The sequence below is a fragment of the Mastacembelus armatus genome, chromosome 21, assembly GCF_900324485.2.
Source record: "Mastacembelus armatus chromosome 21, fMasArm1.2, whole genome shotgun sequence".
Taxonomy (NCBI): domain Eukaryota; kingdom Metazoa; phylum Chordata; class Actinopteri; order Synbranchiformes; family Mastacembelidae; genus Mastacembelus; species Mastacembelus armatus.
In genome coordinates this window covers 21,465,433-21,490,925 of record NC_046653.1, presented here as the reverse complement: position 1 = coordinate 21,490,925, position 25,493 = coordinate 21,465,433, and the positions used below count along the sequence as shown (strand labels likewise).

The window sequence follows — 25,493 nt, the reverse complement described above, 5'->3', positions numbered from 1 at the left end:
ACCAAAGGGACACTTGTTGCAATAGACCTTAAAAACCATTTAATTCCTCTTTGTGTTGGCTCCATAGTCCAGATGTTACGTTTTTCTTTTCTGGAGGAGCCAGATGTGCTTGAGGGTTTTTTTTTAGAAAAAAGTTTGTACTTTTATTATTTCTTCAGTTTACATCATATCCCCCATGTTAAAACACTCATTCAGCTCCTTTCTGCAGTAAATCCACCAATGTAAAAACTTGTTTGGTCCCTGTGTTTGGTATATTCTTATATATACTACTGCTGTAGCTATTTGAAGAAGAAAGAAAATCCGGATTCAGTTTTTCCTCTTTTGGCCCCAAACTTTATTCAAAGCCATTGGAAAAGTGACACATACTGGTATCACGTCAAATAACTGATCAGCACTTCCTCCTGGATCCTTCACACGATTTAAGAAAAGACTTAAAAATGCTATGTTGCAGGTAAAACTCCTGTATTTACAGTTTTTCTTAAGTACATTGCACAGTGTCATTTTGCATTTGAAGCTCGCTAGAAGTGTCAATAAAATCAATGCTGGAAAAAAGGTAATTAACGAGAAAAAGAAAAATGTAATAAATATCTACAGATAAATTAAGAACACCAGGGAGAGTGTGTATTTCATTACTAACATTGGTTTTTTTAGATGCTTTTTTCTTTTAGAGTAAAATAATTAGGACTTGATTTGTTTTGATAGTATTTACTGAGGTCACAGAAAATAACTGAACATTTTAAAGGATAAAACATTGTCTCTGTAAAAGAAAACCAAACCCTTTGTTTTTAATCGGGTAAATAAACATTTTATTCCACATCCCACAGTCTGGTCAGGGACGTGTCAACTCTGTTCTGGCCTCTAAATAAAGTCTAGAAACTCTTCTGAAGAAAACAAAGCTCATCTCTTATTGCATAAACCAACTTCAGCTTCTAACTGGACTGAAAAATTACTGTATGATGACCAAATGTGTGCAGAGAAACCAGCGTGGAAATATTCTGTACTTACACATTTTATTGAGGGCAGAGACAAGGCCTCAGGGTAAGAAGCATCTATACAGCAACTCGTTCTCACACATAAACACATCTGCCTGAGCCAAATATCAGGTTTGTCAGAGTAAAGGTGCACACAGGAGAGACAGACAAGACAGAATAGTGTTGTCTCCAGAGGTGATGGAGATGGGAAGGAGTCAAAACAACGTGAGGGTCAAAACCATCAGAACATCATGTGATGCCAAGCTGCTGGTAAAACACCTGCCCTCACACAACAGCCTGTTCACACTGCTCTGCAACAAATGTGCTACAACACATAAACATTTTGAGGCGTCTTTGGTTTTCCTGACTATGCTCAAACAGCATCCTCACTCCTTTAGGCTGGACAAGTTTCACAACTCACACTGATTTATTCTGATCACAGTCTCAGTCTCTTCACTGCCTCATCTCTAAAAACCCGGCACCGAAACACATAAACCCGACGTCTAAGCAGTTTTTACGCTGCATCTTTAACCTTTCCTCCACAGAGTGATGTAAAATAAGTCAAAGCCGTAAGGTCGGGGATGAAGTGAAAAAAATCTATGTCTTTGCAGAGCATCAGCATGGTGGAAGGTTTTCATCCATACGTCTGCTGAGACTACAGTGAGATGATCAGATATCACACCAGGTAACAAGTGAAACGACAGAAACAGGATCCAAAAAGTCAAGGACTTTAATTTTGCTTAAAGGGAGATTTCCTGAAGAACCCAACTTTTGTTTGATGAGGCTGAATGAGATTCATCTGCGGTCGCTGCACTAGAACAAACACATACCAAACCTTCTGGGCCGGTTGGTCGATTTTCATGCAAACAGGACTGAGCATTGTATTGTCTCTGGTTGCAACAACCGCAGCAGTCGCTTTATAATATGTCTAAGACACAATCACAAAAACAGGCAGTGAACTATTGAAATGTGCATATTAAAAACAAATGGGGTCAGAATGTACCACTCTGCTATAATGCTAACGTTAAATAATAGGAATAGGAAGGAGAAGCACAAAAACCAGATGTTATAGCTGTGGATATTAAGGCAGCATGGAGAGACCCCATCACTGTTTATCGGTACCGTCCATTTAAAATATCTGAATTCTGCAGCGGTCAGTGAGGGACTCAGATGCTTTTTAATTTTGAAATGCATCAGAGTTTTAACTATACACACTGAATAACTTAACCCACCTGTATAGTGGCAAAATCAACAAAGAATGAGCAATCATCAGATGATGCTCTGTAGCTGTGTATATGTATGTATATATTAATATATAGTATGTGAATATGTACAGACCACAACATAAAACCAGCAACTCTGTGCAGAGAAAGCAAGAGGAACAGCTTTTCTTGATTAAAACACTCAATATCTTATTTTGCAGGTGTTACCTTGTGTTGTAAACAAGACAGTGGATGAATGAAGGGGAATGACACCCAATGTAAGGATGAACGTCTGTGCCCCAGGGAGCTGAGTCAGTGTTTGAACCCCTCCTTCCTAAAGTGAGATGTGAGGTTGTTGGCAAACTGGTCTCTGGCGTTGTAAAACCAAAACATTCCCGTCTATGTCGTGACACAGAACCTACATCTTGCTCAGGGGTTGTAGAAATTTACAGTAAAAAAAAAAAAAAAAAACGTATTTTCACTCATGAACAGAACATCACAGCTCCAGGAAAGAGTTCACAAGGTTGGACTGACTTTCCCAGACTGGCAAAAATAAAATCCTGGTGTGGGGACTGTATCTACGGGTTAACACACTCGAACACATTCACCATAATGTAACGTGTTACTGGAAAAACCATGAGGGGGAACAATGAACTTGGTCGAAGAAAATGTGAAAACACACACACACACACAAAAAAAAAAAAAAATCCCCTTGTTTTTCAAATGCACCCCAAACTTTCATTCCACAGACACGATCACACGAGCTAGGTTTACAAACACCACACACATCTATCACAACCACACAGACAGAATGGACACAAGGGTTGAGCTCGGACAAAGGCACAACCCAGGGGGGGTTTCATAAGTTACTACAGAGAAGAGGAGGGAGTTTCCGACTCATCCTTGGACCTGAACGCTGTGTAGTGGAGGTGTCATCTACGATCGGACGGGCTAATCGAGGGGTACTGGAAGTTTAAATGACCTCATGAGATTCATGGATTTGTGCTGCATACACAGGCAAACACAGCAGGATTCAGAGGTCGTCAGTGAACTTCAGCCTTTGAGAGTTTGCACCCACATCTGAGGTGACGGACTGCTCCTCTTGGAGAAGACAATGAGCTGAGCAGGAGATTCCAGCTGCTGCTCGGTGCGAGTGGTGCTGGGCTTAGATCTCTGTGTTGGCCAGACAGGGGCCATCACTGCAGCTGGACTCTGTACGCACAGATGAGGAGCTTAACCTGTGGAAAGAACACAAGAGAAAAATGAGCCACAGCTGCTTCATCACAATAATATTTTGACTGTTTAGCCTCTTTCCTGACACAGGCAAAGGTTCTGAAACTTTTACACTTTTACTTTACTTTTAATTTCCCTTGAAAAAGAAATCTTAGACCTCAATGGGAGTAACCTGGCTGAATAAAAGTTAAATAAAAACAAAACACTGGTGGAACCATTTGTAAACGGTAATGCTTTGAATAAGAAAACTGAATGAATTAATTTACATATTTGTGAGCCGTTAGAAACAAATGGGCTGTTGTTGGACTGGCCGAGAAAAAAGCCACTGATTTGTTTCATCGAGATTTGAAAGAACTGATGTTTCCTCTGTTTGAGACATTTCAAGCCCTTCAACATAAAATTTCAACTTCCAACAAGAAGCTGAAAAACTTTAGACTGATGCTCCAGCCAAAAACTGAAGAAACATTTTAAGTTTGAGGCTTAAAAAACTTGATTCCCTCTGGTTCACTGAAAGCCTGCACAGTGCTGTGTTGGTGTTTTGCTATAGGTACAGGACAGAAGCTGACAAATTCTTCTTTTCGTAATCCACCATCAACTACTCTCTAACTTTGCCATGGTATAGAAAATCTACTCTCGATGATGGTAAGGTACGAACAGTACAAATACTCCATTTATAGGACAAAGTATTTCATGAGAAAATGAACATACTTTTGATGCGAACACTTTGTATTCCTGGAAAACCCTGGATTGTGCTTAGGTTTCAGCAGGACGACACCTGCAGTGGTCTCACTAAGAAGGGCCTTCAGAATAAGAGCTGCAGCACGTTGTACATCTGCATCTTTTATTATGTAACACAAATGTTCACTACAATCTGTGTCAACCCTCACAGGTGCATCTCCAAAATCTTGACATTAACATCGTCACACAATCGTGGCTCTAAACCTCCTGACTGACTGTTCCTTCTTCCTTCAAATGGCTAAAAATGACATTTCTAAACCCAGAAAACAACTTTTATTCAGACTGCACTGTATGTGCATCTTTACAATAGTGTGTGTGTGTGTGTGTGTATTACTGTATGTGTCACCTTGGCTGTTGGTGCCTCTGTCAGACGAATGAAGAGTTTGTTGATGCCTGGAACTGGGCTGAAGGAGTAGATGAAGTGACTGTCCTGAAAATATGACGACACAAAATGTACAAAGTAGAAAACTTCATAGAAAAATGCAATACATGAAAATAAATTCATAGTAATGCTGGAGTACACGCATGAATACAGGAGTCTACTGTGAAATACATGTAATCTGAATCTCACGCATGAAATGCAAACCCCTATAGTAACTGAAAGCTGCTGCATAGGGAAGAAATTACAGAATTTAAATCTTGCATCTTTGGATGATAACATTTTATATAGTCCACTTTTGATCTGGTGCTGTTTTTTGTATTTTCTAATTTTACTTTGCCTACTCGTACTGTTTTTATTTGCTTAAATAAACCTCTCTAAGTGAATTTTGCTTTCCTGTAACTAAACTGTGTTGTCTGCTGTTTTTCTATGAACCAACCAAGAAGATGGGCAGCTGGAACTTGTCGTTGAGCACCACGGCGTGAACGCTGCAGGGCCCGCACAACCTGGCTGTGATCTCGTTCAGGAAGTTAGCGTGGAAGATGAAAAGGAGGATTCCTGAGCCTGGAATAAGAACAGAAGCATTAACAATCAAAAAATGAGGCAAATCCAGTAGGGACAATAAATCACACACTGATGAAGTTAACAAATAATTAAACATTGATAATGTTTCCAGTCAGTCCACCAGCTTCTAAAAGTCATAACTAATGACATTTATAAATTAACCGTAAAACTTTTAATAGACCCGCAGATGCCATGAAGCTGTGAAGGACCCATCCCCAAGGTTGAGAAATGGATCAATGACAATGTGATCAGTTCAACAACAACAAGATGTCGTGTGGGAAGGTAACACTGAGCTCAGAGATTCATCATCTCAGTGGACAAAGTCTGTGATTTACCCTCTGGTTGTGGCTGCGACTTGAAGCCAAACTCCATGGAGAAGTCCGGCCCTTCGCAGAGCCTGTGGCAGGCAAGTGGGAAGACGGGCTCCAGCAGGACCAGGCGAGACTCAAAGTATGCTCGGATCGTGTCCTCCGCCACACTGGACAACCTGACACACAGAGGCAAAAACAATAACGCCAGAAATTGAAGTATCTCAGTAATAAAACAAATCCTCTCCCTCTCATCAGTGCGGCTGGAAGATGCAGATACCACTCACATGTTGATGTGGTCCTTGATGAGGTCGCACACCACCAGGTTGTTGCTGAGCTTGGCGAAATACATGGCCGTGTTCTTGTGCTTGGACAGGATGTTGCAGTCAGCGCCGTACTCCAGTAGGAGGCGCACTACATCAGCGTTCCCTCTTTTACAGGCCTGAAGGGAAAAACAGGAAACATTTAAGACCACAACCCAATCCTGATCCTGCCAGAGTAAATAAGTCTGAGTAAGAGGCCAAAGGTACAATAAATATGATGCAGTATCATATTTATGTTCCAACAGAGCTGTATAAACAACTGCAGGGCTGTTCCCACCAGAGGTGAAGCCATCACAGAACCTTTGCCTGGTGTAAATAGTCAAACCTGGGTTGGTCCATAGTTCTGCATCAATCATGAGGTTTGTACCTTCATCAGTGCCGTCTCCCCGCCCTGTGTCTGAGCGTTCACGTATGAGCCCGCCTCCAGCAGGATAGCAACCGTTGTCAAGAAATTCTGACAGAGAATCAATAAAAATAAAACAGGTGAGGAAATGCAGAAAAGAATCGAGTCTGCAGGTGTCTCCAGAACCCCCCAAAACAGTACTGTGTTAATCGTTTGTGAATGTGAGTCTAACTTTATAAGGCACTGTAGAGCAATGGTTTCCAAACCTTTCAATCCCCTTAAAAACGTCTTCTTCTTTTCTCAACCAGGTAGGGCTTAATGGTTACAAATAAGACTTTTGAGATAATCTAAAATCTGTTTTCCAAAAGACAAACAATAAAGGGGAGTACCTTGAGATGACTTACATTTAAGGAATATTGTCATATTTACTTAGTCTGCACCAGCCAGTTGTACTTAAAAGCAGCTGTAACTTGGTATTAACTGTTTGTGTCTAAGCCTGAACACTGCTCGTCGTGTTACAGGCTGTTTTACCTTTTCAGCAGCGTGCATCAAGGCTGTAGTGCCGTTCTTCTGCCGTCCATTGACCCTCACCCCCTTCTTTATCAGCAACCTGAGGATGTCGTCCTGGCCCCCCGCTGCAGCCAGCATGCTCAGGGACATCCCACTGATGTCCTGTGGGCAAAGAGAAAGCCGTCACAGACAAAGAGCGTAAAATGAGCACCTTCCCAGACACTGATGTGAGATACGATCGGCCTCATTCAGGAATAGTTTCAATTTCTTGCCCAAATTTCTCCTGAGGTTTGTTTGTTCAAGCTTTCGAGTGGTCAGATTCACCAGTCTCTTAAGTGCACAAACGTGTTTTTACACACTCTCAGCCTGTTGATGAGATATGATCAGCAGCATAACCAAAGCTCCCGGATTTACATTTTACTGAAACTCAACTTGGGTGGATTGTTGAAGAAAACCGATCCTGAGAATGAAATCCAAAAACCACTTAGCTAGCTCCATCATTAGAATAAAATGTTAAATTGTAATACTCTCATTAGCATGAGTGAATGATTTAGTCCATTACTGCAACTCTAGTCAACCGTCTCCTGTACAACTCTGTATTACAAACAGGTAAAATGTCCAAAACAGTCAAACCTGGAAAGACAAATATACAATGTCTTTTTGATAACAATGTCATCAAATTTTAAGTCAAGGAGCATTTTATTGTACAAGCAGAAGGTATAAGTTCCTTACAATACTTGATAAGAAACATTAATTAAAGGCAACAGAATTACAACAGGATAAAGAGGAGCACACACTACAACCATGAAAAAGTTTGTGACGACACAGAACAGAAATGTTGCAAGAGCAAACACCAACAGTCTCAACAGTCATGGGTCATTTGTGGACCTTCTGGGGTGTAATACTGTAAATTCTGCAATACAAATGAACCCATTAACACAGGATGGCTTGCCGTTGGTGCGAACTGACCTGGGGCTGGGCTAATGACTTTGGTATGAAACACTGGTTCCTGTATAGCTGAGGATAACATAAATGGTTTTCTCCTTGACAGATGATTTAGCAGTGCTGTCTGGAAGTCCTAACTACAGCTCCCACTCCATTTGATCACAAAAAAAAAAATTGTAAAAAATAACTGTATGTCATTGAAATTTCTTTTCAACTGACCTACGGAAGACATCTACAAAGTCGGCTGCCTTGACCAAAGAAAAGATCGTCCTCTTCTTGAATATCCAGTGTAAAAGAAACACTACAGGGACCAACTTTAAAAACTGAAATGCTGCTTTGGAACCATTTTGTACGTGAAAGATACAAACCTTAAAATAAATGTATTTTCAGTTCAAGCTGATAATGCCAGGAAATTCTGAATTCAGTCATTTTCCTATGTACACGGATAGGAAAATCTTTTATCATGATCTAGATAAAGTCATTTTCATTTTTGCAATGCATTAACCTTTGTAATAATGCTTCTAATATTTCTAAAAATAAAAAAGCACGTCAACTGTGAGTTGACTCACCAGTGTGGCCAGCCATGACTAACAAATCTCAAAAACGATCAGGATCACAACTGCTCTACTCTGTTACACAGAATCAACATGAGTATGACAAAATTCAATAATGTAAAATAATAAACATAAGGCAACCTGATCTTGGCAACTGGACGCACCCAGATAATAAAAGCTTAAAATTAAGTAATAGAAACGTGAGCAATGCAGTGTATTTTACATCAATTTAGAGTAATAATAATAATAAAGCACTAAAATGTTCTATAGAGGTCCTATATAGTGATATAAAAATACAACCAAACCTTTCTGCAACTTGCTGATACACATAAAAAACATAAACAGAAGATAAACATTTATCAACAACAATAATAAAAAAAAAGAGCTTTTAATAAGTAAGAGGTATGCACAGGGAGGTCCTAGTTCTCTAACATCAGCAACGAAGGTATGCCATTACTGCTGCAGACTATCAGGGCCCATCTACAATAGAGGCTACTGGCTAAAGCAGGAATACAGTACACTTGGGCCAGGCATTTGAAAAACTATATAAAGCAAGTCGATGAACATCTAACATGATGGTGGGACTGGCTGTAATGATTTGCTGGTATGTTTCCTGGTTAGTTTTTGATTAAAAGTCATAAAAATGCTACCGAACAGGCAAAAAACATGTCTAAGTTTGGAAGTAAAAATCCCTCTGGAAATGTGCAACCACTGAGGCTACCTCTGCTCAGTGCAGGGTGGGAAATGCCCTGGTCATTGTGGGGCTGAGGAGCCCCAAATACTTCAGCCGTTGCTTTCCCAAATACTGTATTTGAAACTGTGAGACGCATTATTGGCTGCCACAGCCACTGACTGATCACAGGTGGCAAATCCTGTCAGAACGGGGTTCATGTCGACTAAATGATCATACATCTAATTTAGAACGTTTCCTATAGATAACCTGTAATGAACTGACAAAATGACAGTGTTACATCACTAACCGTGTTATATACACACACGTTTAACCAATTAAACACTATTTTTCTGAGGCAAAGCTACAGTACAAACCTCTTTTTTTCCTCACCCATTTAGTGTATTGATTCATGCAACAGTTTACCAACAGCTTGGTCCTGCAGAACATTTTAGGATCTTTTTAAAATGTTTGAATTAAAGTATGGCAGGGCAATCTGTAAATGTCAAGATTCTTTGGAGAACCAGGTTCTCTGACAGTACATCTTATCTGCTGAAATCTTAAGTGTTATTTAATTTGAGGTTAATGCCACAGCCTATGCACCTCTAAAATCTCAGTAACTGCTTATAGTTTTCAAGCACGTTCATTAGAAATATTTACAGGGACAGATAAACGGGACCGTCCCACTCTGTGTTTGGATTATGAGTCTCTATTTCCTGTCCTCCGCTCTGTTTGGAGGCAACTGCATGCCCTCTTCGTTTCATTGACTGAATAGAGTTATGTACAAAATACTTTACTTCCCTCCATGTCCTGCTGTTTAAAGCAGGTTCAGCAGCTAAACACGCATCACAATCCTTTTTGCCGGGCACTTTCACCAGTTTACAGAAGTCTCCAAGCTGACGCCTCACTGCTGCCTGTTCCTCCTCACTCCACAACCGCTTGTTTCTCTTTTGAGGCTTGGAAGTTGGAGGGACTTGTCTCCCTGCAGTGGACATGGGGTTATTTTCCTGTATGACCGGTGTTCTGTCGGGAATACTGGGTCCACGGATGGTTGGAACAACCTGTGCAGGGACCCTAGGTGGGCTTGTGGGGTATGCTGGTGTACTCGCATGATTCAGGGGTGTGAACGAAGAAACAATAGGAATACTTCTGTCGTTTAGCGGTGAGAATGCAGGGACCATTGACGCGCTTGGATTATTCAATGGTGTGAATGTAGGAAGCATAGAGGTACTGGGAGCATTAAGGTGGCTATAAGTTGGGATCATTGGCAAACTCGTAGTGTCCTGTGGTGCATACACAGAAGGAGGTGGCATACTTGTGGCATTAGGTGTATATGAAGGAGTCATTGGCAGAATTCGGTTGTTCTCCGACGTGTATGGTGGAGGGATTAGTGCATTTGTAGTGTTGTGTGGCGTAAACGTAGGAACTACTTGTGTATCAGTAGCATTCAATGGTGTAAAAGTAGAAATCAGCGGTGGACTTGTATGAACCATATTTGTACTAGTGGAACACAAGGAGGCATAACTTGAAACCATATCCTGAGAGAATGGTGGTGATGAGTCTCTCAGGTCGGTTGGTGATGCCATGGTCATACAACAATCTGAACTTTCTCTCAAGTGATCCGGATGCACTGTTGTCATATTACAGACAACGTTGGTGTCTTCCAAATCTTTCTTGATGGTTTGGACACCAGCTTTTGGACTCTTTGGATCAAAAACATTTACATGCCCTTCTGACTTCTGCTGATTACTTCTCCTCCGTATTGTCTGTAGTGTGTTGTGTACGTAGTTTTTCACATCTGTCCAAGATCTTCCAATAAGATCTGGTTCAGCAGCGATGCAAGCATTGCACTCCTTTTTGCCTGGAACTTTCATTCTTGAGATAAACTCATTTAAGTAACGCTTTACAGCAGCTTGCTCCTTCTCACTCCAAGGTCTTCTCTTTAGAGGAGACTTTTGCACACTTCCTAAAAAGACAAATTTAAAGAGTCATGGTTACATAGGACAAATACTTTCTAAGTCCAATTAATGTGGAAATATTGCCATTTAAATTAAAACTGTGTAAGTAAGTGTATAGTTTTATATTTTATTCTTTATCTTGGAGAAAATGTGTTTTTGCTTGCGTTTTGTTCCAAGACTGTTAATAGTGCTCCAGAATAAGTGAGCCTTTAGTGGGGACTGTTTACACTGATTTAAAGGTCAAGAATGAATTAAGATCAGAAAATGTCAAGTTTAAACTTTTACTGTTTTATGACAACACAGAAAACATCATTTCCTGATGAAGACTGAAACAGTTTAAATGGCCAGAATAAGGAAATACATAAACTTGGAAACTCAAATATTAACTATAATTTCAGAGCCCTGGCTATTTGCCACCCAACCTCTGAAATCAAGTAATGCATGAATATAAATGGATCAAATGATGCTCACCATCTCCCACAGTGCGGGCTGGACTTGTTGGCAGTGTTCTTTCCAGTTTGAGCACTTGTTTGCTCACTTCCTCCAGCTGTGATGCATTTTTAGAGAGCCTATAGCACTCCTGGCTGCTCCTTCCCACCAGCTTGGCCACTTGATCCAATTCACTTTCACTAAGACTCATTACCTGCCAGCAGCTGGCAATTTGCTCTCGTAATGAGGAGGACAGCAGTGCTTCAGGGTTTTTAACTCCACACTCCATTGCAGACCTTCTGAAACAATCCAATCCTCTAATGAAGGATGGCCCTTCAGTCCGTGCAAACAGGTATGGATTGGTTTTTGACACACCCGCTCGCTCCCGATTTTCAATAAGCAAGTCGATTGACAAAACCATCCTGTCTGTTAGCAGGACCAGCATGTTCCTTCCATACTGACCCTCTAGTTCCAACCTGGTAAAATTGGCACCAAGGTCCAGCTCCAATTTTGTACTTTTCTTTATTTGATCTGCAGAGGGCATGAATGTTCCTCTATTCTTTTTGTGAGTGTACGTTTGCAAGAGCATCCTGCCAATATTTCCAACCCTTCCTCTGTTGAACAGACAAACATCTGCGAGAGTGGCCTCACTGAGCTTTTTCCATGTTGACAAACTAGGACTTTCCTTCAGCTCCTTCCTGGCTTCATCTTCTTCACCTACAATGTATTTGTGAAGTTTTATCAAATCTTCTGTTACAGTTGATTTGTCTACTTCCACTTTCTTGCCTTCCTGCTTTAGTGACAATGCAAGAGCTTTGCGAGAGAAACACTCATTCCATTTTGTATCAAGAAGCTGTATGAACTTTTTTACTTCACTTTCAGATTCACTGTCTTCTGTCATGCGACTTTCCCCAAAAGCTATTTCTGCAGCTCGTTTCAAAGAGTAGCCAATTTTTGAGACCAGAGAAACTGTTTTAAACTTACTCGAACCGGGATCAAAACCACTCACCTTTTTGGCCCCTTCAATGGCCAAATCAAATTTGGATGGAAGACATATTTCATGCAAGTACTTCACACTTTTGTCAAGCTCGTTTACAGCAAGTACAAATCTACCCAGTTCCCTCATCTTCTGTGCAATATAAGCAAACTGAGACTTGTCGTGGTAATACTTAGCAGACAATGCATTGCCGTATTTACAAATAAGTGGGTCATTTCTGATATGCCTTGCAATGTCATCTTGATGCATGATGTGGATGATTTCCTCACAGCCTCCGGTTAAGAACTCTGACATTGGAAGCAGCCGGGAGGCAGCACTGTGGACTCTGCTTCCGTTTGTCCTTTCGGAGGATTTCTGATCTCCCTTTCTGGCCTTACATGACCGCTCATGTCTCCATAAATCAGTTTTGCGGTAAAAAGCAAAGCAGTGCTGGCAAGGCAGAAAGTCACGAACAGATATGTTGGGATTTTTTACCTGTTTCTTAGTTACAATTTCCCCCTCACCACGTTTGAGGACTTGACAATTATGTTCATAATCTCCTTTATTGCGAATTTGGTCAAGCAAAGTCTGTCGGACCTTGGAGCCTTTGGGAAAGTGTATTGCATGGGCAACATCTGTTTCCTCTGCATGTTTCCTTTCCAAATGCTTTGCAAGTTGGGTGAAAGCCATTTTGCAATAGAAACAGAAGTGTTTTTTGGAAGGCTCTTTTTTCTCATCATCTGCCCTGCTAGGTGCCGTTTCCACTACTTTCTTACACGTCCTTTGACTCGATCGTGTTGGTTCTTTCTTCTCTGCAGTTTTCCTGCGACGCCATGTTCGCCTTTTACCAGCCTCCTTGACACCACCCTCAGACAGAACTTTATCTGTACTATGCGAGTGACCTACCACCATATCGTCTGCCTTACCAGTCGAGCTGTTTTCTTCCTTGTGGAAATTCTGTCTGTCAGCTGTGCCCTTTTGTTCTATTTTGTTACTGTCCCCTTTTGGCATCCCTTCTGTGTTTGTGGTTGGATTTGAATAATCAAAGGTCAAACTCATTTCACTTGAAAAACAACCTTTTGTGTCATCTGACATCTCGTCATCCTTTGCTTGCTTCTGGTTTTCCTTTCCTTGACTCTCCTGTCCAGCTGCTGAATCACAAGCAGTGTTTGTGCTTCCAGTTATATCCTCGCCACACTTTTCATGTTCACTTTCTGACATTTGCTCAGTGCTTGTACTGGCAGTGCAGCCTGGCATTTTTTCCTCATCTTTTGCACCATCCAAATCTTGTGGAATAATCTCTTTTATTCCTGGAGAACCCTCTTCATTTCTTGCACTGTCAAGGTTAGAAGTCAACCTAAGAGCCTCACTCGAACTTCTCTCTTCAATCAAGCTCCTTTCTCCTTCAAATGATCTCTTCTCACCAATAGTACACGTCTGTAAAAGAACAAGCATATGTAAGACTCATTGCCAAATCAGACGCCATGAATAATTTGATTGACTGAACCTAACACACATTTATTAGGAAATAAACGTGGGAGTCAAAAAAAAAAAAAAAAAAAAAAAAAGCTAAAACTTTTTTTGAATTTTAGTAGTGGAGTAGTGGTCACAGGCCAGGTATTTTGTAGTGCCATTTCAAAATCCTTTGCACATTTCTCATTTGCTCTATAAAGCATCAGCACCTTGGCAATGCCCCACTAAGGATCCAGGCTCATTCAAACAAACGTCAAAGTGATGGCCACACATCATTTTTTAGCCCAAACATCAAGATCAAAAAACCCCTGACACCTCTCAAATCTCCAGTACAAAAACCACATGTGACCCATTCAAGAACAGTTAATGGCTTTATTGGATCAAGCAGTGTTTTGACATTGTAAATGCCTAACCAAATATATGCTATCATGGGGTGCTGGGTGAAATGCTACATGGAGAGAACAGAATATACACTGACACTAGACCTACATTTATGTCTTTCAATTAAAACAAATAATGTTAATTTTGATGTCATATACAAAAATGACTTATAGAGGGGGTTTTACAGCAAACGCTATGATATTTAACACGTCTTCAATGTGGCTGAAAACCATTTAACAGAGTTCATGAACTGGGCAGGTACAGATGCAAAACATATGAACACTTAAATGGTGTTCCCCCATTTACATAACTTGTTTTTAGATATACGGTAAATAAAATAAATAAATAAATACATGATAATTACTGCTGTATGCGGCTGATGCTGTGCTATGATTATGGTGATGACATGTTCAGAAAGCATATACATTATGTACCTGCTTCAAAAGGTTCATCTTGTCCGGTTACGTCTTCTGTCGGCTTGTGCACTGCAATGAAAGATGACACCAGAGTCTCTAATGTGCACACATTATAATCTGTATATAATGACGACAGAAACATGTTAGGTCCAAGGTACAGGTACAATTACAGACAAAATTAAAGAGCCAGTTTAAACATTAAAATTATACTAGATGGCAGTACACAGATTGACATGCACAAAGAATTTAAACCAGATAAAAGTGAGTTTCAATTTAGTTTCGCTAAGCTAAGGAAACCCAAGCTGACAACAGTCACCTTTTACAGATGGTTTTAGTTATATCTGCAATTTAAAGCAGTCTAACAAATCACATCCAAACATAATTCAGAGATCTGCACTGCATTGTTATGTTAAATGCCATGGGGATATGGTTGATACAATGAGCCTGCAAAGTGCATTTAATGTAATCCAGGCAAAATAACAGTGCTGGGCATTAAGATCTCATATGCTGTTTCTTTCTGAGCCTTTTACTCATTCTGCAAAAGTTCTACAGTTCACACTGAAAGCAGCAAAACAGCCCCTTAATGTACAATATCTACGACTGACTACACAACTGCTTCTGCTTCCAAATACAAACTCTAACAGCAGCTGCACTCCTAGATTAAATTACAGCATTGTGAAATATCTACATTATGACAACACTATCTACATTATGACAACAAGTCTTAACAGAAGATGCGCATACATTTCCATAAGTTTAAAAAACGTTTGAGGATACAGACTTACCTGGGTTTGCTGCAAAGTCAAAGATGCTTTGGAGTTGAAAAAAAATCTTGAAGCGATGATATTACAGAAGTCTTTTGATGTAGATCTTGAAGAGACAGATTTCATGGTGCACAATTGACTAAAACCTTTGATGCTCATTTATGAATAATGTATGGATTGCTATTATGACCCTTGAACTACAATTGAGTGGTCGCAGCTATGGTATGTCCTATAGTCCTAATGGGTCACTGACCACCTGCAGATTTACTGGAGGGATTCTTTTTTACAAGCACCTGTTATGTGGCCAACAAATATCACCTTGACATCTTGTATGAAGTTTAAACAACTGTCGGACAGGAAGAAATTCCACATGTCAAAAACAATTCCTGGACCATCATTTGCATCAATGCTCTTCAAGTATTTCCAAACATGTTCCTCCTCCGTCCCCAACATGATGAGTAATTTTAATGTAATGACAGTTTCAGTTTGCACTTTCAGAACCTGGCAATGCAAGTCAATCCAGCACCATACTGTATTGATCACATACAAAATTCACACTGATTTCGTACTGATATACACAATCTCTCCCACACATACACGCTGGGGATAACCAAGGTGCAGGCTGTGAAATTTACAGAATGTGCTTTTTACTGGGAATTTGTTAAAGGCACAAGAAGAGCTGAAATACTTAAATTTAAAATAAACAAACCAAAAGCAAAGGTACAAATAAAGTAAAAATAAGATAGTTTGTGTGAAACGTTTCATCACATTGATTAAAAGAAAACCTTCTAAAGTAGAGTGAACATACCTCTTGGTCCAGGTTGTAGTCCTCTTTAGAGTTTAGTGCTAATTTTACAGCCATGTAATCTCCACTTTTCACAGCATCTCGCAGCTCACCTGAAAAAAATAGCCAAAAAAAGTTTTAAGACATATTTCAGATCTTATACTCAAACATATATCACAACTGTGTGGCTGCACATATGACTATAGAATATGCTGCCAGACTTAACGAATTGGTCAACACCCCGACTGTTAAGACACAAGCACACCAAACTGAAATACAAAAATACAAAATGTGCTCATCAAAACCTAAAGCTGTACAATATTCTAAATTAATGGTTTTCTAATTTCATTGAATTTTATTTAGATTTTTTTGAACCGCATCAGTACTAATTATAGATATCAAATAGTCATTATTTTTTGTGCCGTAAAAAAAAACATCACCTATTGCCCATGTAACATATCTACTTATTTATTATGACATAAAACATAAAAGAGCATAAATGAATATAAATGAACATAACCTGAATAACAACATAACATAAAAACAGCATACAGAAAAGTTCAGGAGAGGCAGGAGCTGCAAATAGTGTCGTAATGCTCTTTGCAAACATGTTTTCCACATTTTTTGCAGTTGCAGAACACAACTCTCCGTGTAGGGCAGAGCGCACACTGCTTCCTCACACGGTTGGTGGGGAGGGTGCTAGTGGGGTTGGCCGAGTGTGTTGGGGGGTTATCGGAGCCAGCCTGAGCTTCTAAAACGAGGCTGGCGGCCCCTGGTGTCTGTGGGAGGTGTTGTCTGCGAGTCATGTGTGGGGTGATCAGTTTCTTCCCCAGCTCATGCAGGAACAGTCTCCTTCTATGGGACGTTCTCTGATGCCATCCTGGATGAATGGCCGTCCACACAATGTAGGCGTTGAAGGCACTAATGTCGAGCATGTTAAAAAAAAGGGCCAAGGGCCACCGTTTGGTCTTCCTTCTGCAGCTGTATGTAGAGATCATCTGCAAAACAAAAAAGGAACAGAGATGAGATGATGAAAAATGTTTTTATATATAAGAAATGCTGAATAGTAGACATCTCAGACAAGCACATAATTTTCAGAAAAAATAATATATATATATATATATATATATATATATAAAATATGTGTGTGTATGTAAATATGTATGAATTGCATAAACATACCTTATCCATGGTATCCACTCCTCCTTTGCAGCGGTTATAGTCGAGCATCATCTGGGGCTTCCTTTTCGTCCGGCTGCTGATCTTCGGCATCCGGTGTTTAGTGCTGAGCAGAACAACGTTTTTGTGCCGCTTTGGCAAGTAGGAAACCAGGGTGTGAGTTGAAGTGAATGCAAAGATGGAGGAGAAGACCTCTCTCCCGTGTACCCTCAGGAGCTGAGGGGGAAGCTCTGGTCGTTTTTTGCGCATTGTGCCAACCATGGTGATCTCCCTTCGAAGCAGCTCTTCTGCCAGCCCGAAGGAGGAAAAAAAATGATCACACGTCACATTCACCCCTGTCAGCCCCTCCACCATGTCCAACACAACCCTCTGTCTTTCGTTTTGTTCTGCCGGGGAACCAGCTGATGGGCCGGTGTAAACAGAAATTTTCCATGCGTATGATGTTATTACGTCACAGGTGACCCACAATTTCAAGCCATAGTTGGCCGGCTTCATGGGCATGTATTGCTGGAATTCGCAGATTCCCTGGTACGGCACAACTTGCTCATCCACACAAATGTCCACAGCTGGATTGAACATCAGAGGAAGCTGGGCAGTCCACAGATCCCAGATTTCCCGGACCGCAGCCAGCTTATCCGCTCCCTGGCGCTGCGGTCTGGACAGCCGGTCATCAAAATGCAGCATTCTGCTGATCAACACAAAGGTTTTGACAGACATAGTCGCACGAAAGATATGGCGGCCCGCCTGGTCATCCCACAGGTTACGGGTTGGTTCGGTGCGCGACCGATAGACGCCGGCCAACAGGAGGAGTCCAAAATAAGCCCGCATGGTGGTGGCATCAAGGTCCTTCCACTCAGGGACTATCCTTCTCCCATGGAGGTTGGTATATTCAGTGACAAGTTTTGTGATTTTTGTGGTGAAAAATAAATCAAAACTGTCACTCAGCTCACCAATTCTGGCCCTGGCATAGCGGGTGGGTCCAGGGGTTAGTCCTGTGCCTGGAGCGTTAAAGTGGAATGTCTCGGAATTTGTGGGTGCCCAGTGGATCTCTCCGTTTTTGGACCACCATGACAGGCCTGGTAGCAGCTCCCCTTCCTCATCGTCGGATGATTCGGTGGAGGATGAGCCAGCCCCAGGGTGGTACTCTTCCTTCTCATCGCCCGTGTCACTGTCCGAATCCGATGTTACAGAGTCGTGCACTGCGGGCTTGGAATTGGGCTCCGTGATAATTGGGAGTGCATCCTCAGAGGTGTTGTACTTCTCCATTGTGCCAGGTAACAAATGAGAGGCTCTCTTCTTCTGTGCTTCTGTGGACCGTGCTGCAGCTGCAGCTGTGTAAACAAAGTCAGGTTCTGTTTTGGTTCTTGTAGCGACTGTAACTTTCATGTGCTGGGAAAGGTTATCTGTTTAGTTTATTTCAAAGCTGTGCAGGGGCTCCTGTGTATATGTGTATTTTCCATATTATGATAAAAAAAAATTTGTGGTGCTTTGAACATTTGCATAAAAGTTACACATGAAACACAGGATATGGAAAAGGTGCCACTTGAAATCTACCTGCACTTTTACAGATTTCTGTCATAGACTAATGTAATGTGCACGCTGTAGATACGTGCACACATGCACACTTAACACGGATAGATTTCCACAGACGTACTCATACACAAACGTAATGTCTCAGAGATTCTGTGGAGAGAGGAGGGGGAGGATAGTGCGAGTGCCCTCCGTCGGAAGGAAAAGAAGGTATTTCTCCATTTGCCATATATTGTAAAGAATCAGAGTATACACTTAAAGCCCAGGCCTCAAATGAAGCAGAGCAATGAGAATATGTATGTTTTATACTTGTTATTAGAGCAGGGTCAAAAATAATGATTTGAATAGGTTTTGATGTACACATTTTTGTGCAATGGGTCCTTAATGTGAGTATTTCAGGCCAAGTTGTTTACAATAGGTTAAACATTTTAAAAATATATGAAAAAAAATTTAAGAACATTCAAAAATGCATAACCTTGCATGGATCATTAACAATATGTATGAAAAAAGGAAAAAATATGCAAGAAATCAAAATCCAAAAACACAAAAATGTGCTTGGGGATAGATATGCTGAACATGACGCCCAGCATGATACATGTGGAATACTAAACTTCCCTGGAAGATGAACAGGGATGAGCCGGGATATGCTTTTGCTCATCCAACACATTTATGACATGACTCAGTCTAAATAACATTACTGATCATAATATGTTACTGATTATGGTCATAGATTCTGGTCCATGCAAAGTTGAAAGAGAAGAATGTAAAAGTGAAAGTTATAGTAAAAGTACACTGGACAACAGTTAGCCGATTGTCTAAGTTGTAAATGGAAATACTCACTGGGTGATAACGGTGGCCCTGACAAGATCTCATCCTCTCCGTTCAGATGTTTCTGAAAATCATCCAGAGTCATCCAGTCCAGGTTGAGATCCATCCCAAGACTTAATGTGGCTTGGCCCTTCTCTGTACAACACACATTGCAGAGATGCGTCATCAGCTGGTAGGCTGAAACCCTAACATGCTGATTTTAAATTACCTTGAAAATCTTGCTCACCACATTTTAAACCTCAGTTTTTGTAGTAACACTGGGAACACTCTCTAAGTTGGCCAAAAATAAACAAAATTGACTATCAACTATCTAGTGGGAACTACTCATCAACATGATATCTGGACACAGCAAAGACCTTGCACGTGCTGAGCGGCCAATCGGAAACATACCAGATTTGTCAACAACCTCTGGTGGGTCCTGGACGTCCTGATTGTCATCACATGCCATGAAGAGTCTGGGCTCACTGTCCTCCCTTCTCTTCCTCCTGTCATCTGTTGGTGTCCTCCTCTCCCAGCCAGGCCGCGCTGCCTCTTCTGGCCTCTCCCTCCGCTCCCGGGTATCCTCTCCAGGCTTCGGCTTCGCTGTAGTTTCTTCTCCTTCTTTCTCGTCACTGTCCAGGCTGAAGCCATAACTCTGGCCAGGTCTGGGGACTAAAGGGGGAGCAGAATAGTGGTTATAAACAACCAGTCACCCTGCATCACAGCTGCCAAACCAACACAAAGCAGCAGTTTGTTATATCTGAAAGGAAAGATGTGCACGGATACAGTCTGTGTAAAGATCTGTAACCAAACTAATGACTAAAAAATAAAAATAAAAAAATCATTGTAGCAGCAATGAAACCGAACTTTATTATTCAAAAACCACGTGAAGCTGAGAAGATTTGGGATTATACAGACAAACAGGGATTACTAGACTGACACTAGAAGATTGTTTTGTTTCCCTTCACCAGGGATGATCTGAGGAGCTGACATCAGCAACAGCTACAAGAAAACAGCCACCAGGCCAAATCATCAAACAGCTCGGACACACCGTGGTTTAACACGCATATAATGAACATCAGGAAAACACAGGTGCTGGCACCCCACATTATACTTCCACTCAACTAAAAAAATACAGCATTACTGTAAGTGGACTGGCAAAGTATTAGAAAACTACTATTGTAGTATTATTCCCAGCACAAATGCCTCCTCGTCAAGCCTCCATCACGCTGTCCCTAAGTTGCAGTGAAAAACGACTAACACCTCAAACAAAGACAGCTTTGCTAAAAACTCCTCTCCTGCTGTGTAATCGCTCTTTCTCTCTCTCTGCACTCACCACAGGCACTGTTAATTAATGAAGTACAACTCTGGATTAGGTGCACAACCAGGGCAGTGCACAAACCAACTATCAGGCATTTCATAACAGCAAAGGGCTTCAAATGAGCTGTTAGATGAAATTAGTCAAAACTGTAACCAATCAAGTCCATTTAGCTGCCAGCAAGTCATCTGAAAGTACATGATTGGATGCTTTTAATCACCTGACTGTTTGGGGCTGTGCACACTGAAAAATGAATTTTATTACTCAAAAACCACTACAATAACCACAAAAGCCCTTTTGGCACACCCTTGATTAAAAAAAAGTGTGTGTGTGTGGGTGGGGGGGGAAATTGCACATTTCTTCTGTATTCCACAAAAGTTTTTTTCCAGCAGAGACTAACAGGAATATATTTGGGAGGAAACATTCTTTCTTTTCACCATGGAAGTAAATCTGTAAAAAAAAAAAAAAAAAAAAAAGCTACACAAACGCCCTAAAATGTGTTTTGATGTATTATATACATGATGAACTTGGTTGTAATATAATAGAATGGGGGTTGGAAGATTAAACATACGCCACATGCCCTCAGTTGTCAATTACACGTGCACGTAGCCTGGAGTCATGCATACCATCTGATGACTTGGTCCTCTCTGTCTTCTCGGGTTCTGCTTTCTGAGCTGGAGACTCTTTGGTGGTCTTGGGGATCTTCTCAATCTTTCCTATTAGCTAATATTAGGACAAAAAGACAAACTCTGTTAACACCTTGTACTTTTCCAGGGAAACCACTGAGCAAACATTAATATCAAGAATAAGAATACATTCACTATTTGACACAAGTCTTAGTTGTTGTGAAAAATGAACGTCAGTGTGGTCAAGTCCTGACTTGCAGGTGTCTCCGGTACAACTTAACAACTGCCTTCAAATAGTTCTTCATTTCCCCAGTGTGTGAATGTGCTCTCTGCAATAAGGTGAGGGCTCTTGGCCAGTCGAGTGTCAGTCTCTGCATATGGTTGACAACAAACACATTTCAGTGCCTTTGCATTTCGTGGCATTAGCCCGGTAAAAAGACCCTGGACCAAAGGCTGATGTTGTGTCTTAATAAAAGGAAAACTGGAACAGGAACATGGGAGAGTTGTGTTGTTGACTAATAGGAGCCTTTAACATGTAGACACACGCACGGCAGCAGTGACTCTGATCACTGTTTATCAGAGCAGCTCAACACTTAATGGTGTAGTAAAGTTGTAATGTTTTACACATTTTCTAAACAATACAGACAGAATATTTGTGTGCACATCACTTAGATACAAAGTGAAAAGTGTAACCTCATGTTACACTAATCTTGATTAAACCTGTGTCGCTAACACTGTACCTTTGAGGGCTTGCTGATGCTCTTCTCGGCAGGGGGCTGATGAACTGGCTGCCTGCGGGGGGCACGGTCCTTGGCCTCACAGTTTAACAGGAACTTAGCAAACAGGTTAGTGGAGCCTGTGGCATCTTTCTGTCCCACTACATCTTCCTTAGCCACCTCCTCCTCCTTAACCTTGGTGCTGCTGGCCACTGTGACAGAGGATGAGGAGGATGAAGAGGAAGACAGGGCCTTGGGTGGTGCTGGTGTGCTCTCCTGCGCTTTGCTCTTAGTTTTCTTATGCAGGCTGGAGCTATCACTGGAGTCTGAGTGTGGAGCAGCCTCCTCTTTGCCTTTAGAGGTGGGACTCTTCAGTTTTTGGAGGCTGCTTTCCTTCTGGACAGCATCTGGCTTTTTGCCCTTCTTATCATGGATGAGGTCCTTAATGCCCTGCAGCTTTATTTCTGACTTCCCCTTCTTTTGTTTGGACTTGTCATCCAAACGTGCCTTTTCGGCCGACTTTGTTACAGTGTCTGTCAATGCAGCATCGTCCATCTGGTAATCTGACGGTCCGTTGCTCTGGTCATCCTCCAGAGGAGCGACAGGCTCATCTTCAGAGGTTTCAGTCTTCCGTTCTTTCTTTCCTTTCTTTTTCCTCCCATCCTCTCCCCTTTCTTTCTTAAACTTTCCCCCCTCTTTTCCCTTTTCCTTCTTGTGTTTTTTGGAGGGAACAGGCTCATCATCGTCCTCTTCAGAGTCGACCAGACGCTTTTTTGATTCAGTCTTTTTCTCTTTGGGGGGAGATGGTGGAGTTTGGGCTTTCTCTTCTTCTTCCTCTTCTTCGTCATCTGTCTCTGGTGCAGGTAGAGGCCTGACATCTTCCCTTCGTTTGTCTTTCTTCTTCTTCTTCCTTTTGTCTTTCAGAGGCGGTTCCTCCTCTTCTTCATCGTCTTCTTCTTCCCGGATCTTTTTCTTTTTTTTCTTCTTAACGGGTGCCTCAGTTGGAAGGTCTTTGTTGCTGTCGCTGTCCGACTCAGCATCAAATAAGTCGTTCTTTGTCGGCAGCAATTTCTAAAAGAACAGGATAAGCAATGTTACATTTGAATATAATATGTATTGTTTTGGCTTTCTGGCTGCTGTGTGGTGGTTGATTCGTTATGGAAACAAAATGGTCCATTTGTCTCATAACTTGGAGCAGAGAACAGCGAACACAAACTGGATCACTTACATTTCAGCAGAATTTCAACAGAAACTCCAAATTGTTAATTTTATTCCTTTACAAAGACACACCGACTGTGATGATGTTAGAATATCCTGCCAGGAAAGGCAGAATTGTGTAAGTGCAACAGTAAGTACTAGGAGTACTCTGTATACCCGCCACTTGTACTTACCGTGGGCCTCTTGGCCTCCGACTCTTTTTTCATTTTAGCTTCAGCTAAGGACTTCTTAAAAGCCAGGAGGACTTCCCGACAGTCCTCCAAATGAGCCTCTGGCTCCCAAGTGTCATCGTCAGAGCAGTAATTCTTCCATCGGACCCTGTAGAGCACTTCACCCTGTAGACGGAGAGAGAAGATATGAGACTCAGGCATCACCAGCACAGAGTGACACAGAATTAGTGCCGACTAAACAACCAGAAGAATCTGCACGACGACGTAAAGTTTCTAATAAGTGGCTATGGGAATGTCAGCACGGCTGAGAGAAGAGACAAAACTGATTATGGCCGGAATCAAAGTAATTAATTTAAATACTGTTTAAGGTTAAAGTGAGACTGTGAATATGGCTAAGACTGGGAGACAAACTAACAGATTATTAAACTATTAGATCAATAACCTGAAAGTAAAAAGTGTCAAGAAGGTTCGTTGCTTTGACCTGCATTTGCATTAGGCTGACGTCTAAAACAACAGATGACACTGAGGAAACACTTAACATTTCTACATGAAGATCAATACAGTTTGGTTTAAGTGGAAACAACACTGCATAACTCCGAGTAACGACCTCTTCACCAATATTTTGCCTAGTCGTACATCTCACATGCAAATGAACCTTCTCAAACAAACCCTTAGAAAAACAGCAAAGTGCATAAAGAAAGTTTCTCTGGCAGAAATTCACCTAAATAATTTAGTTTTTCTTAGATTCAACTGAACATTTCAAACCACAGTTTTTAAGGTTTAGGACAATGTGAGTGCACAATCCCCAGGGCCTGAGAAGTTTATAGTCAGGTTTATGTAATAATTCAGTTTAAGTGAGTAACGTTATGTTACACAGACAGGTCTTAATTTTGCATTAGGGGATTAATATAAAGTTGCAGGGAAGTTAAGAGCAGGTTAGTGGACGCTAACATTAGCAGGTGGAAGTTTATCCACAGCGAGAATTGGGAGGAAATCCGCTCATCGCGTGTGTTTTACGGATACATCGACTAAATCCGCCTTATCCCCGGGATCTGTCTGACCGCCGGGCAGGAGCGACCATGATGGAAACATCCTGCAGCTCGTCCTTGGCCTCAGCAGGGAAGAGGCGAGCGGCCGAGCGATGCTAGCAAAGCGTCCCCACATGTGGCACAGCAGCACGGGAACAGCTGTTCTCGGTAAAACGCGTTTAAAAACACGCACACGTATGTTGAGAGAAAGTGTGCGGGCGTCGCTGCGGGTGGGCTCGGCGTCGTGAGAGTGCAGTCCGAGGCCATGTTTGCTAGCAGTTAGCATGCAGCTTCGGTTACCTCCTCCACTCGCATGTCAATGATCCTCTCCACCTCGTACACGTCTTCTTCTTCGTCCTGCTCGCTGTCCGCGGGCTCTAGCTTGTCGGTCTCTGCCGCCATGGCTGCGGGTCAGTGCGGGTGAGCTAGACCGTGGCTGTCTTTGATGGAGCTCTGGACGCTGGTGAACCCGTCTGCGTCTGCGTCTGCGGCTCCGACTGTTGGACCTAGCGCAACTACCGCCCGCCTCTCCCGCGCTGCGTTCAAATGCAGCTCGTCAAATCCAGCTACACGGTCTGCTCTTCGTAAATCCTTTCTGACCTTTCAGCAATTTCAAATCGCTTTAGTCGAAGATAGATTATTTTTAACCTCCTGTGTTGTGGCAAGATTTTTCTATATTTTTGTTTCTAGACGTGTATGAGCTACATGAATTACAAGGATTTCACTAACTTAAAAACAAAAAGACGCGTGGCTTCTACATTTAAAATGTTCTTAAATTCATTCATTGCACACCGTGAAGATGCGGGAATTCCCGACGTTTCCTAAATGCAGCATGGGTTTTTACGTAGACACATTTGGGAGCATCAAAAACATGGAGGACTGCACAGGCATGCATCTAATACAAAACATCATTTAAATACCTATAGTGTATGTTGTCATCTCGTGCAAACTGTAATGCACCGTTTTTATACACACATGGT

The 25,493-nt window shown here is 41.6% G+C and overlaps 1 protein-coding gene across 5 annotated transcripts; it reads right to left on the bottom strand.

Annotated features, from left to right (window-relative positions):
• Positions 1 to 1,405: 1,405 nt before the first annotated feature.
• On the bottom strand, positions 1,406 to 25,002 carry mphosph8 (M-phase phosphoprotein 8). Of its 5 annotated transcripts, XM_026294872.1 has the most exons (14): positions 24,814 to 25,002; positions 23,489 to 23,650; positions 22,122 to 23,168; positions 21,382 to 21,478; positions 19,849 to 20,109; positions 19,471 to 19,593; positions 15,946 to 16,034; positions 6,593 to 6,733; positions 6,086 to 6,172; positions 5,683 to 5,837; positions 5,423 to 5,574; positions 4,963 to 5,087; positions 4,491 to 4,574; positions 1,406 to 3,411 (listed from the first exon to the last, which is right to left on the bottom strand). In XM_026294872.1, the coding sequence occupies exons 1-14, from the start codon at positions 24,913 to 24,915 to the stop codon at positions 3,370 to 3,372; spliced, it is 2,667 nt and encodes an 888-aa protein (XP_026150657.1). In that variant the 5' UTR covers positions 24,916 to 25,002; the 3' UTR covers positions 1,406 to 3,369. The 5 variants fall into 5 exon arrangements, 4 of the variants coding, with proteins under 4 accessions (XP_026150657.1, XP_026150655.1, XP_026150654.1 ...); XR_003294933.1 differs by lacking the exons at positions 1,406 to 3,411; positions 4,491 to 4,574; positions 4,963 to 5,087; positions 5,423 to 5,574 and adding an exon at positions 13,180 to 13,540 and having other exon boundaries at positions 5,783 to 5,837; XM_026294869.1 differs by lacking the exons at positions 1,406 to 3,411; positions 4,491 to 4,574; positions 4,963 to 5,087; ... (2 more) ...; positions 6,086 to 6,172; positions 6,593 to 6,733 and adding exons at positions 7,248 to 10,706; positions 11,170 to 13,540.
• Positions 25,003 to 25,493: the final 491 nt, after the last annotated feature.